We start from the raw sequence: 14,185 nt of genomic DNA, 5'->3' as shown, positions 1-14,185 counted from the left end.
TCATAAGACCTAAGAATGTGGTCTTGAATTCAAGTCATCAGTGGGGTAGATTGAAGACTTAGCTATGTGTTGCAAGATGTAGAATTAACCTTGTGGTAAAAAAACAGCAACTGTTCTTTGTGATTCTATACTTTGGTATGCAGAGATCTCTGGCTTTTTGGAATTTATCACTGATTCCAAAAATAAAATTAAAAAAATATTTCAATTATCACAATTTTCACTAATATTATTTGTTGTTCACAATAAACCAAGATAATTGAAAAATTTTCCCCATTTAGCATCCATACAATGCTATACATTTTCATTAATTATTTTTGTTTTTATATTCAACATCTATCTACAACATGTATGATTCCTTCACAAACCTTTTTAATGTTAACTCCTATTATTTGAAGCATATGCCTCTATGGTTCAATCAAACCAACTGCATAACTCAGAAACATTTATAAGCCTCTTAGGGAGATCATTTTGATATACTTCAGACATTAGCAGATTGCAAAAAGTGTGAGCACAGCACTGATGACAGAAGCAGTTGTGTCCTCTGTTTGGGGACCAGTGGAGCCTGATTTCCAATGTGTCTGAATCAACCGCATCCTAGGATAAATGTAGGTGAATATCAACAAAAAGGAGGCTAGTTATACTCCCCGCCACCACGGCCTCTCTCTCAGCCAATACAGATGTGAATTCCAAAAAAAGTAAAGTAACTAAGTCAGTCATTCACCCCTTAATGGCTGGTCTGGTCAACAGATGTAATTTTCTATTCTATGCCATTAAATACCCACAAAATTCTTTCACAACCTACCTCTGATATGGTAGATTTGCAAACCTCTCTGGCCACAGATTCAAACTTGGGGTCCGTCGTTAGATTCAGCTTGTAATTCCACAACAACTAGGTACAAGAGAAAAAAAACCCAAAAACTTCAGTTAAATAGAACGGAATTTTTCATTGATGGTTATTTTAAGTGATAAAAGTCCATTATATAAAAGTCAGATAAAGCATATTCAGTTAATAAAAAGTGAGATAAAAATGTCATTGTGTTTACAGATAAAAGGGGAAAATGTTCAGAGCAAAATAAAACACTATCATTCAGGCATACTTTCTTCTTTTTTCATTTAAGGACAATTTTTTTTTTTCCTTAAACCCATGAAAAAAAATTACCATTAAAGTCCCTGGTAAGGTTTTCAGAGAAAACATTCATAAGGTTGTACAAGCTAAATTCTATTAAATCAGAAAGTCTAACCCACAAGCTCAGATTTAGTGGGGTTAGTTAAAGATTTCACAGTCCACAGTGCTTTCATAGATCAGTTTTATGAAGGAGAGATGCCCAGAGTCTAGTTTCCAGGCATATCTATCTTCATTCCTTTAAAACCCTCCTTTGGGGCAGCCTGGGTGGCTCAGCAGTTTAGCGTTGCCTTCAGCCCAGAGCATGATTCTGGAGACTGGGGATAGAGTCCCACGTTGGGCTTCCTGCCTGGAGCCTGCTTCCCCCTCTACCTGTGTCTCTGCCTCTCTCTCTCTCTCCGTTTCTCTCATGAATAAATAAAATCTTTAAAACAAAACAAAACAAAACCTCCTTTGTCTTGACACATACACCATAAGGTCTACTTTACATAAATGTTTTTAACATGTTTTAAACCCCAAACTATCTTAAGCCATTACTATCCACAGGAGAGTGCTGAATATTAGCTTTTGTAGCTTTACTTAAAAATTTTTAATGTATGATTCAATTTCTGAAAAGTAGCAGAAATGAGGGGGATGCCTGGGTGGCTCAGCGGTTTGGCACCTGCCTTCAGGCCAGGGCGTGATCCTGGGGTCCCGGGATTGAGTCCTGCATCAGGCTCCCTGCATGGAGTTTGCTTCTCCCTCTGCCTGTGTCTCTGCCTCTCTCTCTCTCTCTCTCTCTCTCTCTCTGCCTCTCATGAATAAATAAATAAAATATTTTTTTAAAAAAGTAGCACAAATGAGCCCCTATACTTGGCTCAGATGCAGAGACAGAGCAGGGACTTTGTAGGATGCTAAACATGAAGAGATTGGGGGAGGGAGACGCAGTTCACAAGTCTTTCTCTCTGCTGTACTCCAAGACTAAACAATACAATCAATCACTCCTGGTTCGCTGAAATATCTGCTTGGCACTTATGATATACCACACACAGTCTCAACTCAAGTCTACATAGGCTAGTAGAGAAAATAGAAAAAAATGTTGAGTATGTACTGTACTAGGAACTGAGGGATAAAACAAAAGGAGAAAGACAAAGACTATACTATCCAGTGGTGGCTCTAGTGAATGGGAAGTAGTGTATTTGGTTAAATGGCAATACATGGTATCACAATCACAGCAGTACAGGGGAGAAGTACCCCAGACTGCGCTAGGGGGTTTGGTCAAGTGAAGTATACCAGAGAAAGTGCTATCTTAGATGAGACCTGAATGATTAGCAGCTAGCCACAGTAAAGGAGTAGGGAGAGGACCATTTTGGGTAAATGAAACAGCATGTATGGAAGCTCACAGCATGTATGGAAAGAGAAACAGGACATGTTACAGGAATTCAAAGTCCAACAGAAGACTGACTCTGAAAGCCCTTGTAAGTCATGCCTGAACTTCAACCTGAAAGTAATGGAAGGGAAAGTAAGGGAGTGACATGACCAGATCCGCTTTTTAGAGGTAGAATAGAGGCTTATATAACCTGTGTTAGGAACAACACAAAAATAGGCACTTAATTCTGTATAGTACTGAGGAAAACTTTGTGAATAAACAGAATGTGAAGGAAGAGTAGGATTTCTTCTCCCCTTCCCCCAAAAGTCAGCCTAAAGCTCTAAGCCCTCAACTATCCTCAATAAGTGAATTTTTAGGAAGGAGTAGAATCTGGCCACCATCTGTAACAAAAGCTCTAAGAGGATGGACTTCTGCCTTGTTCAGCCCAGTGCCTAGAAGAGTGAGTGATGGAATACACAGGCATCAACAAATATGTTAAACAGATGAACAAAAGAACAAACTTATACCATGATGAGTCACAAGTTCAACCCATAGGAGATGAGAATTCAAACTGAGAATGGATATAGGAAAAGCTGAAGGAATCTCGGGTCTCCATGTTCCTCACAAGCAAAGATGAATCCAGTGATTCAAAGACAAGGTTAGAATTTGAACAAACAGATTTTATAATTATCTATGAATTAAGTCAGTACTACCTGATGATTAAATTTTATATTATATATTTTTAAAAGGTTTTCTATATTTACCTGAGAGAGAGAGAGAGAGAAAACATGAGCAAGGGAGCAGCAGGCAGAAGGAGAGGGAGAAGCAGACTCCCTGCTGAGCAGAAAGCCCCATGTGTGGCTCAATCTCAGGGTCCTGGGATCATGACCTGAGCCACCCAGGCACCCTTGAATTTTGTATTTTAAAATTAAAGCAACATTCTTCTTTTAAAATTAAGAACATTCTAATTCTGTGTATACATTAAACCGAAGACAGATTAAAATATTTCCTCCTTGAAGGACAAACATTATATGGTCTCCTTCATTTGGGGAATATAAAAAATAGTGAAAGGGAATAAAGGGGAAAGGAGAAAAAAAATGAGTGGGAAATATCAGAAAGGGAGACAGAACATGAGAGACTCCTAACTCTGAGAAAAGAACAAGGGGTGGTGGAAAGGGAGGTGGGCGGGAGGTGGGGGTGACTGGGTGACGGGCACTGAGGTGGGCACTTGATGGGATGAGCCCTGGGTGTTATGCTATATGTTGGCAAATTGAACTCTAATAAAAAATAAAATAAAATATTTCCTCCTTATTATGTGATGTGTAGCTGACTCAGTGACATTTCTTTCATAAAAAGGAAGGAAGGAAGGAAGGAAGGAGAGAGAGAGAGAAAGAAAGGAAAGAAGGAAAGGAAAGGAAAGGAAAGGAAGAAAAAAGAGAAGCTCTCTGACAGCTCAAAGATTTAGAGTAAACAGCAACAAATGACAGAAAAATATAAAATACAAATCACAGAGTGCTTCCTCACTGTAACGCAAACTCAGACATCCTATGATGGACTAGAAATTTATTTTCTGTCAAAGTCATTTAGGTAATCACTTAGAGCTTCTGAAATGTCTTTAATTTTTAATTTGAACACCTCATTTTTATTTTTCACTTTTTTTGAGATATAATTCATATACTATAAAAGTCACCATTTTAAGTTTACAATTCGGTGGTTTTCAGTATATTCACAAGGTTGTGCAACCATTACCACTGTCTAATTGAGGACATGCTCAATCACCCCAGACAGAAACCCCATAGCTGTTGTGTCACTTCTTAAAATTCCTCCACCCGTCCTTGGGCAACCATTAATCTACTTCCTGGTCTTTTATTTTTAATATGACCCAGTAATGTATTATTATTCTTTCAGGAATAGAAGTAAAAAGGGAATTCAATATGTGTTGCTACCAGTACCTTTTCCTCTAGAAAACATAAACACACATTACACCTGATTTTTGAGAGTTGGTTACTTATACCATATTTGATACTTGTCCCCTCCTGAGTGGTTATAATTGACTAAGAAAAATAATTGCAATTTGACAAAAAGTGCTATTGGTTAGCAAAAGTATTTCAACTTCAAGATGTTCATCTATGAATCCATCCACCTACCCATTTCCCCCTTCTAGACACATTTTGAGAAACTACTATACCCTGGAATCCTGCTAGTAACAAAATAAAGGGTGAAGAAAAAAAGCCACTGTTTGAGCATTCAAGGAGCTCAACCACAGAAGCCAAAAGACGAAAGAGTTGGACTGGGGAGCAAATAAGCAATAAAAATATTAAAATATAGTGTGATAAATGTGATATCAAATGCATGCAGAAGATGTTAAAGGAATACAAAAGAATGTGGAGGAGGGATAGGTGGAGGCAGTAGTGGTCAAATTATACTAGGCTCAATCCCCAGGAATAAGAAAGAATTTTGTCAGGTGAACTGAAGGAGGCTGAGGTTCTAGGAGCACAAAGCTAGAAAGGACAGAAAGAGTAATAATAATTTCTAGGGACATCCATAGCTCAGAATGGCTGCGTTGAGGTATGAAAGATAAGGCTCGGGGTTGCAGGCAGGGATCAGATCACACTGAGTATCAGAGCTCACATTAAAGAATGTGTAAATGTGTATTTTATCTTACAGGAAATAGGAAGCTAATGAATTTTACTGTGGCTTTATAGTAAATTTTGAAATCAGGAATTATGAATGCTCCAACTTTGTTCTTTTTATTAAGATCCTTTTGACTATTCTGGACCTTTGCATTTCCATATGAATTTTAGGATCAGCATGTCAATTTCTACAAAGTTGTCAGCAGAAATTTTGATAGGGATGGCACTGAATCTAGATCCACTTGGGAAGTATTATCATCTTAACAATATTACGTTTTCCAATCCATGAAACAGAATGTTTTAATTTCATTTTCAGATCACTCATTGCTGGTTAGTAGGAACACAAATGATTTTATTTTTTTTACCTATTAATCTTATAATATTCTGTAGTCTTCAGTCTAATTACTGTTAGAAAATTTCCTATGATAGAAACTGTAAAAACTAGTTGAATTTAGACAACTGCTTTTTAATGTACTTACTGAGATGGCGACATAACTTTTTCTCCTTTATTAACTTTTTAACGTGAAATTAACTTCACAATTCCACAATAAATCCAATGTAGTCTTGATGTATTTCCCTTCTTATATTTTAGTGGATAGTTTGCTACTAATTTGGTTAGCATTTTTTCATCTATGGTTCACAAGTGACCCTGGGCCAGTTAAGAAAAACCTGTTAATATCCTTGTTAGGTGATAGTAAGGTTATGTTAGCCTCATAATGAACAGAAAAATATTTCCACGTTTTTTAACTCTTTAAAAGACTGATGTTAGGGCATCTGGGTGGCTCAGTGGGTGGGCATCTGACTTTGGCTCAGGTCATGATCTCAGCGTTCTGGAATCAAGGCCGGCACTGGGCTCTCCACTGAGCACAGATTCTTCTTATCCCTCTCCCTCTACTCCCCACTGAGTGTGCTCTCTCTCTCTCAAATGAATAAATAAAATCTTAACAAAAATAAATAAGCAAATAAAAACTGCTGTTATTTTTCCCTTCCACCAATAAATCCATCTAGTTCTGGAGTTTTCTTTATGGTAAGATTTTTATTTATGGATTCATTTTTTTAAAGAAAATTTTAAAGTTTCATTTATTTAAGTAATCTCTACCGCCCACACAGGGCTTGAGCTTACAACACTGAGATCAAGAATGGCATACACCACCAATTGAGCCAACCAGTCAATAAAGATTTATATTTGCAGATTCATTTTTTAAAATAAATATAAGTTCCTCATATTTTCTACTTCTTGTGTTAGTTTTGATAAGTTTGTTTTTCTAAGAATTTGTCCATTGTGTAAACATTTTCAAATTTATTGGCCCAAAGACTGTTCATAAGTAATTTTATCTCTTGCTTAATAACACGAATTTATTCCAGAACTACTTACTAAGTGGAAAGCTGTTTAATATTTTAAATGTGTTCCATTATTTTTTGGAAAAGATTGTATTTATTTATTCATGAGAGACTCAGAAAGAGAGGCAGAGATTTAGGCAGGGGGGGATGCAGGCTTCCTGCAGGGAGCCTTTTGTGGGACTTGATCCCAGAGCTCTGAAATCACGCCCTGAGCTGAAGGCAGATGTTCAATCACTGAGCCACCCAGGCATCCCTTGTTCCATTAATTTTAATGGGAAAATATAATGCATCCTATTCCAACCCAAAAGTGTATTAGTTTGCTAGGGCTGCCATAACAAAATACCAAAGATTGGGTGTCTTAAACAACAAGAGATTTATTTTCTCACAATTCTGGAGTCTAGAAATCTGAGAGTAAGGGGTTGGCAATGATTTCTTCTGAGACTTCTCTCCTTGGCTTGTAAAGAGAGCCATCAGCTCCTTGTATCTTCACATGGTCTTCCCTCTGTGTCTTAATATTCTCTGTTTTAAGGACATCAATTCTCCTGTTTTCTGTCTACTATTGGTCCCCATCTTGAGCAGTGTCAAATCCTTCTTATTCTCCAGCCTTTTAGGAGTTCTAGGGCACAGATTATCTGCTTTCTGGGATTTCCCTAGACCAGAGTTACTCTACTGGTGGATTCTGAGGTTTCTTTCCCTCTAATTTTTTGCTTTATAATAACACCACATCAAGCTTTGCACAGTGGCAGTATTGTACCCAATGAGGTTTATCCAAGGCACGATTATTGCTAATAATGGCACAACAAATAACCTCTTGTAGACATATTTGAATCCATTCTTTTAGGTATAACTACACATAAATTCTTAAAAGTAAAAATGCTAGGCCAAAGTATGTAAACATTTTAAGTTGACTGCTTTACAAATAAGTTTTTCATACTTATATTCTTATTCGTAGGCTAGAACAGAATTTAGCAACTTTTTCTACAAAAGGCCAAAAAGCAAAATCTTTTATACTTCTAGGGATCTACAGTTTTTGTTGAAACTATTCAACCCGGGCAGCCCTGGTGGCTCAGCGGTTTAGCGCCGCCTACAGCCCAGGGCCTGATCCTGGAGACCCGGGATTGAATCCCATGTCGGGCTCCCTGCATGGAGCCCGCTTCTCCCTCTGCCTGTGTCTCTGCCTCTCTCTCTCTCTCCTGTGTATTCTCATGAATAAATAAATAAAATATTAAAAAAAAAAGAAAGAAACCATCCAACCTTTCTGTTATAGTATGGAAAGCAACCAAAGACAGTATGTAACTGAATGGGGGCGTGGGTATGTTCCAATAAAACTTTATGCATAAAAACAGGCAGTGGTCTGGATTTGGCCAATGGGTAGCAGTTTGCTGATTAGTGGGCTAGAGAATGTGTAAATCCCCACATTCCCATCAATATTGTGTATTTTTTTAATATTGTGTATTTATCAAATTTTTTATGTTTGCTAATCAGATAGATGAAAACAGTGCACCTGTTTGTCTTTTAATTTTCACATTTTTAATTATTAGAGAGAATCAAATTTTCATTGATTATTGGACATCTTTATCTTTACCTGTGAATAGTCTATACCTGTTGTCTATGTTTACTAACAGCACTTTCTATTAAAGAATATAGTCCTTTGGGGGCACCTGGGTAGCTTAGTTGGTTAAGCATATGACTCTTAGTTTCAGTTTAGGTCATGATCTCAAGGTCATGACACTGATCACTGCCTTGAGCTCCACGCTGTGTGGGGAACCTACTTAAGATTTTCTCAGGGTGGGGGGTGGGAGGGGATTTTCTCTCTGGCAGTCCAGGTGGCTCAGTGTTTTTTTTTTTTTTTTAAGTTTTATTTATTTATTCATGAGAGACACAGACTGAGAGAGAGGCAGAGACAAGGCAGAGGGAGAAGCAGGCTCCACACAGGGAGCCCGATGTGGGACTTGATCCTGGATCCCGGCCCGAGCCGAAGGCAGGCACCCAACCACTGAGCTACCCAGGCATCCCGGCTCAGTGGTTTAGCGCTGCCTTCAGCCCAGGGCCTGATCCTGGAGACCCGGGATCAAGTCCCACATCAGGCTTCCTGCATGGAGCCTGTTTCTCCCTCTGCCTGTGTCTCTGCCCCTCTCTCTCTCTCTCTCTCTCTCTCTCTCTCTCTGTGTCTCTCGTGAATAAATAAATAAAATCTATAAAAAAAAAGATTTTCTCTCTCTGTCTTACTCAGCCCCTCCCCCTGCTCACTAAAGCTCTCTCTCTCAAAAAATAAAAACACATAGTCCTTTTTTTAAATCGGTGTTGCGAATACTTTTTCATAATTTACACAACTTTTTGAAGGAAAAATCTCAAGTCTTTTGAATTTGTTTAATGCAATCAAATTTTTATATCTTTTTTAAAAAATATATTGAAAAAAATAAAAATAATATTTTTTTCTTTTAAAGATTTAAGGGATTTAAAGATTTAAGGGATCCCTTAAAAAATATTTCTTAAAGTTGTATCATGTTTAGAAAAATCTCAAAAAAAAAAAAAAAAAAAAGAAAAGAAAAATCTATGTTCATGTTTTCTTCTAGTACTCTTGTGGTTTTAGTTTTACTTTAAGTCTCCAACCTAAGGATGCCTGGGTGGCTCAGCGGTTGAGCATCTGCCTTTGGCTCAGGTCGTGATTCTGTGGTCATGGAATCGAGTCCCACATCAGGTTCCCCACATGAAGCCTGCTTCTCCCTCTGCCTGTGTCTCTGCCTCTCTGTGTGTTTCTCTCATGAATAAATAAATAAAATCTTAAAAAAAAAAAAGTCTCTGACCTATCTATACCTTCATTAGAATAAGTAGTCAATCTACACAGTTAACCTTCTTCTCTGCTCTGGCAGTCTCCCCTTTAAACTACCTTCTAAATTGTTGATAGTGACCTCTTTCAGTATTGTCAGATACAACAATTCCTCTTTTATTTATTTATTTATTTATTTATTTATTTATTTATTTATTTTTAAAATTTTATTTATTTATGATAGTCACACACACACAGAGAAGGAGAGAGAGAGGCAGAGACACAGGCAGAGGGAGAAGCAGGCTCCATGCACCGGGAGCCTGACGTGGGATTCGATCCCGGGTCTCCAGGATCGCGCCCTGGGCCAAAGGCAGGCGCCAAACTGCTGCGCCACTCAGGGATCCCAACAATTCCTCTTTTAAAACCCACCTCAAGTACCATTTCCGCTATTAAATCTTGCCTGACATCAATCCCACCTTGGCAAAAATTAACTTTTGTGTCCCCTCTGTACTCTATATAGATTTCTACCAAAGCACCCAGTACTTTTTGCACAGATTTGATTTCACATCAGTTTTTTTTTTAATTAAAAAAAATTTTTTTTTAAATTTATTCATGAGAGAGAGAGAGAGACAGAGACACAGGCAGAGGGAGAAGCAGGCCCTGCAGGGAGCCAGACATGGGACTTGATCCCGGGATCACGCCCTGGGCCGAAGGCAGGCGCTAAACCGCTGAGCCACCCAGGGATCCCCATCATCAGCTTCCTTTTAACATTATACTTTACAGAATACAGATAAATATATATGATCTTTTAAAGGTTTTATTTATTTATTTGAGAGAGAAAGAGTGCCTCCAAGTGCACAAGCAGAGGAAGCTACAGAGAGAGAGGGAGAAGCAGACTCCCACTGAACAGGGAGCCAGACTCGGGGCTTGATCCCAGGACCTCAGGATCATGACCTGAGCTGAAAGCAAATGCTTAACCAACTGAGCCATCTAGGCCCCCTGATATTTATGATTTTTAATGAATTAATTCTAGTTATCTCTAGAGTATATGCGTAAATAAAACTTTTAACATAAGGCGCCGGGGTGGCTCAGACAGTTAAGCGTCTGCCTTCTGCTTGGGTCATGATCCCAGGGTTCTGGGATTGAGGTCTAAGTTGGGTTCACTGTTCAGCGAAAGTCTACTTCGCCCTCTCCCTCTGCCCACTTACATGCTCTCTCTCACACCTGCTTTCTCTCTCTCAAATAAATAAAATCTTTTAAAAAATAAAAATAAATAAAGTTGTAAGCTTAATAAGCAGAGAAACAATTATTTTCATATGGTAACTAACTGAAGTAAAATTTAAGCTTAAGTACATAAATATTTGACAAAATCTGCTTGTTTCTAGAATGGAGGGGTATTTGCAGATTTACCATGGTCCTTAAATAAGGTTTATCATCCTTGTTAAGATTAAGAGAATCTAAGAAGACATAATGTTTCCCAAAACAACAGGAAAAACATCCTGAATCTGCCATATATATAAAGCACAGATGGTGAGTTATGGAAAATCCATACTTACATGATTGCAGTCTGAAGAAATCTCATTTTCAGGCTAAAAGGAAAAAAAAAAGAGATGATGTTAAAAAAAAAACTCTCAAGTTTTCAAATACCACCAGAATAAACTCAAAATAAGAAATGTGAATATTTAACTGAACATGTTTAAGAAATAAAATGGAGCTTATGTATCTTTTAGATTTCCAGAGGAAAATATGCCAAAAAAGCAGATGAGACATACTCCCTTACCAATCAATCTGAAAATGGGGAAAATGGAAAAGAAAGTACTAAAGGAACAAAGCAATAGTGACATGAGGATCCTTATAAGACACTTGGTAATGCTGAAACCTAAAGAGGATCAAGCACAATACGATGTCCTTTCTTTAAAGAAAGTGAGATATTTAGAAAAACAAACAAAACCCCAGGTTTATTCAAGAGGGGAAAAAAGGTCTGTTAATGATTTAAAGACTAATCTCTGTGCCTGGGTAGCACAGTTGGTTAAGCAACTAATCTCAGTGTTGAGACTGAGCCCCACACTGGGCTCCTCGATGAGCAGAGTCGCTTGAGGTTCTCTCTCCTTCTCCCTCTGCTCCTCCTGCTCATCATGCGCTCTCTCTCAAACACATACATACTAATCTGATGTCACCACTGCTAGGTGATGAGTACAGAGGAACTCAATGTAACTTATTAGGAGTCTACAGTCTTGCAAGTATGTAATTTAAAATAGGAAGTTCTTTCAAAACAGCAATTGAATATCTATATCTATCTATCTATCTATCTATCTATCTATCTATCTATCTATCTATCTATCTATTCCCATGACTGCATGTACTCTGCAAAGTCAGGTACATGTACCAGAGATAAAATGAACTTTTTATTCCATAATTTAAAAAGTAGACTAGTTTGTGTTTAATATTACATAACTTTGCAATACACATGTCCTTTAGTTTCCTTGTTCATACTTTAAAAAGATACAGTTGTAAGAAAAAAAAGATACAGTTGTAAGAAGACACACATATTCTTTGAGTTTCCATAACATTCCAAAGCAAGTGAATTTTGCATACCATCTATGAAATATTACCAATGCAGTTAATAAAAGGTGCCGTTTTCAAAATAAAAATGTCTCTATTCAAGGAGAAAGATGAGGCAATAAAGAAAACAGTAAATATTAACAAGTTAAGCAGCCACAACTATTAGCATCACTTCAGAAAGAAAAGGTTTTCTAGGGAACTATTAATTCCATTGCAGAATTTAGTGGGCATTGACACTAATATACAAACTCATTTTTGTACTTACTTATAAAATATTAAAACTGACTTTCACTAGGTTGTTGGGTAATCATGAGATTACAACACATCACCTGTGGACTGTCCCCCTACTTGTCTAAATAAAAACATATTTTAATGAGTTTCTGGGGAGGCTTTCTGAGTCTCAGAAATAAGCCTCCAGACTATGAGTTAAGTTGGCTTCACTTTGTTCCCTCCACTTCAACTCCAAGCACTTATCTTACATCTCTTACCAGTTTATTCATAAGAATGCTTTATTTTGGGATGCCTGGATGGCTCAGTGGTTGAGCGTCTGCCTTTGGACCAGGGCATGATCCCAGAGTCCCAGGATCGAGTCCCACATCAGGCTCCCTGCATGGATCCTGCTTCTCCTCCCTCTGCCTATGTCTCTGCCTCTCTCTGTATCTTGCGAATAAATAAATAAAATCTTAAAAAAAAAAAAAAGAATGCTTTATTTTGTTTAGGCAGTTTTCTACCTTATTCCATTTTTATCTATCTCTCAAATTTGTTCCAATCAATTAGCAATTCTTGTTCTTTCTCAAAGGAAGCAAAAAAGCCAATTAATATCACTATCATCTCTACCAGTATTCATTTCTACTAAATAATAACTTTGGATTAAAGGGGCATTCTTGAGGGTCACCTGGCTGGATCAGTTGGTAGAGCATGCAACTTTTGATCTCAGAGTCATAAGTTCAAGCCCCACTTTAGGTGTGGAGCCTACTTAAAAAAATAATAATTTTTTAAAAAGGAGCATTCTGTAAAGAAATTCAGAGCATTGGAGCATTTTCAAAATAAGGTATTTACATAATATGTAAGTTACTTATGGAAAACAGTGTTGTCATGTCTATGGTTCACAGGATCTACATTAGTAAATTAATGACTGTTTTAGTGGCCTGCTTCCCTACAGTGGTAGACTGGATTATTTCTCCCTATTTTTTACTTTTTTTTTTTTTTTTAAGATTTTATTTATTTATTCATGAGAGGCACAGAGAGGGAGAGACATAGGCAGAGGGAGAAGCAGGCTCCATGTAGGGAGCCCAACATAGGACCTGATCCCAGATCTCCAGGATCACGCCCTGGGTCAAAGGCAGGCACTAAACTGCTAAGCCACCCAAGCTGCCCTTTACTTCTCTCTAATAGCATCTGATACCCACAACCTTTGCTCTGTAACTCTGCACTACCTCAAGCTGTGCAACAAGTATACACTCTGCTCCAATGATATGGGGCTAGATTTCTGACTTGCTTTGGCTAACGGGATTTTACATAGACATAAAAGAAGAGGTTTTAAATGTGCTTGGGCCCATTTAGCTTTTTACTCCCACACTCCTGCCATTCCCCAAGAGAAGAACACATCCAGGTAGCTGCTAGTACAAGAAGGAGAGACATGTGGAGCAGACCTAAACCTAACCTGGAGCCCAGAGCAGAGCCATCCCAACTGCCCTGCAGAGCCATGGGTAAGAAAAGTAAATATATGTCATTATAAACACTTGAATTTTGAGGGAGTTTGTTATGAAGAAAAAAAAAATGAGTAATATACCTATCAAGTAAATAAAGTAATAAAAATTCTAAAACCTTTAAACTGCAATTGATAACAGCTACAATCTAATTTAGTGGATTATGTTAGTAAGTAGAGTATTGCAGCCTTTTATGAAGGAATGATGTGAGGCATGGAGACACAAATGAACTGCATATTTAGAGACCAGTGTTTAGTTTTTGTCTCTTTTGTCAGCCTAATTTGTAACTGACAAACTGGTCTTATTTTTTTTCTTTTTAATGTCTCTTTCCAGAAAGAGATGCCAACGTAGGAATGCCGTAAGAACAAAGTATAATGTTAAGCCATTGAGTCTCATAGAACTGAACAGCTATGAAGAATTTCTACATGTAATTGCAAATAATTTCAGAAATATAAAAGGGTCTTTAGAATCAAAGGGCATAGTGACGTTCAGAGGAACTGAACAGAGACCTATCTGTAAAATATAAAATGTAGCATACCCAAACAGTAGGAACATGAATAATGCCAGCACAAAGTAACTCTAGAGAAGTATAAAGAGAAAACGCTATGGTTTAGCACTCAGCCATTTGATAAGACACTAAAAGACAAAAATCTCAAGAACCAAAAACAGATGTGGGTGCTGACAGAGGTTTGATTCTCA

General features: G+C 37.6%; 1 protein-coding gene and 1 pseudogene across 1 annotated transcript in view; one reads left to right on the top strand and one right to left on the bottom strand.

The window, feature by feature from the left end:
- Positions 1 to 14,185, bottom strand: part of GLG1 (golgi glycoprotein 1) — a 149,003-nt gene that overhangs the window by 47,722 nt on the left and 87,096 nt on the right. Inside the window, exons 2-3 of the mRNA XM_025993042.2 lie at positions 10,772 to 10,804; positions 803 to 889 (exon numbers count right to left, since the gene is read on the bottom strand). Coding sequence (XP_025848827.2) covers positions 803 to 889; positions 10,772 to 10,804 — 120 coding nt within the window. The remainder of the gene's footprint in view (positions 1 to 802; positions 890 to 10,771; positions 10,805 to 14,185) is intronic.
- LOC112915887 (U4 spliceosomal RNA) lies at positions 7,174 to 7,323 on the top strand (annotated as a pseudogene).

This window comes from Vulpes vulpes, chromosome 12 (genome assembly GCF_048418805.1).
Source record: "Vulpes vulpes isolate BD-2025 chromosome 12, VulVul3, whole genome shotgun sequence".
Classification (NCBI taxonomy): domain Eukaryota; kingdom Metazoa; phylum Chordata; class Mammalia; order Carnivora; family Canidae; genus Vulpes; species Vulpes vulpes.
The sequence above is the reverse complement of the archived record's forward strand: the minus strand, read 5'-3'. Positions and strand labels throughout refer to the sequence as shown.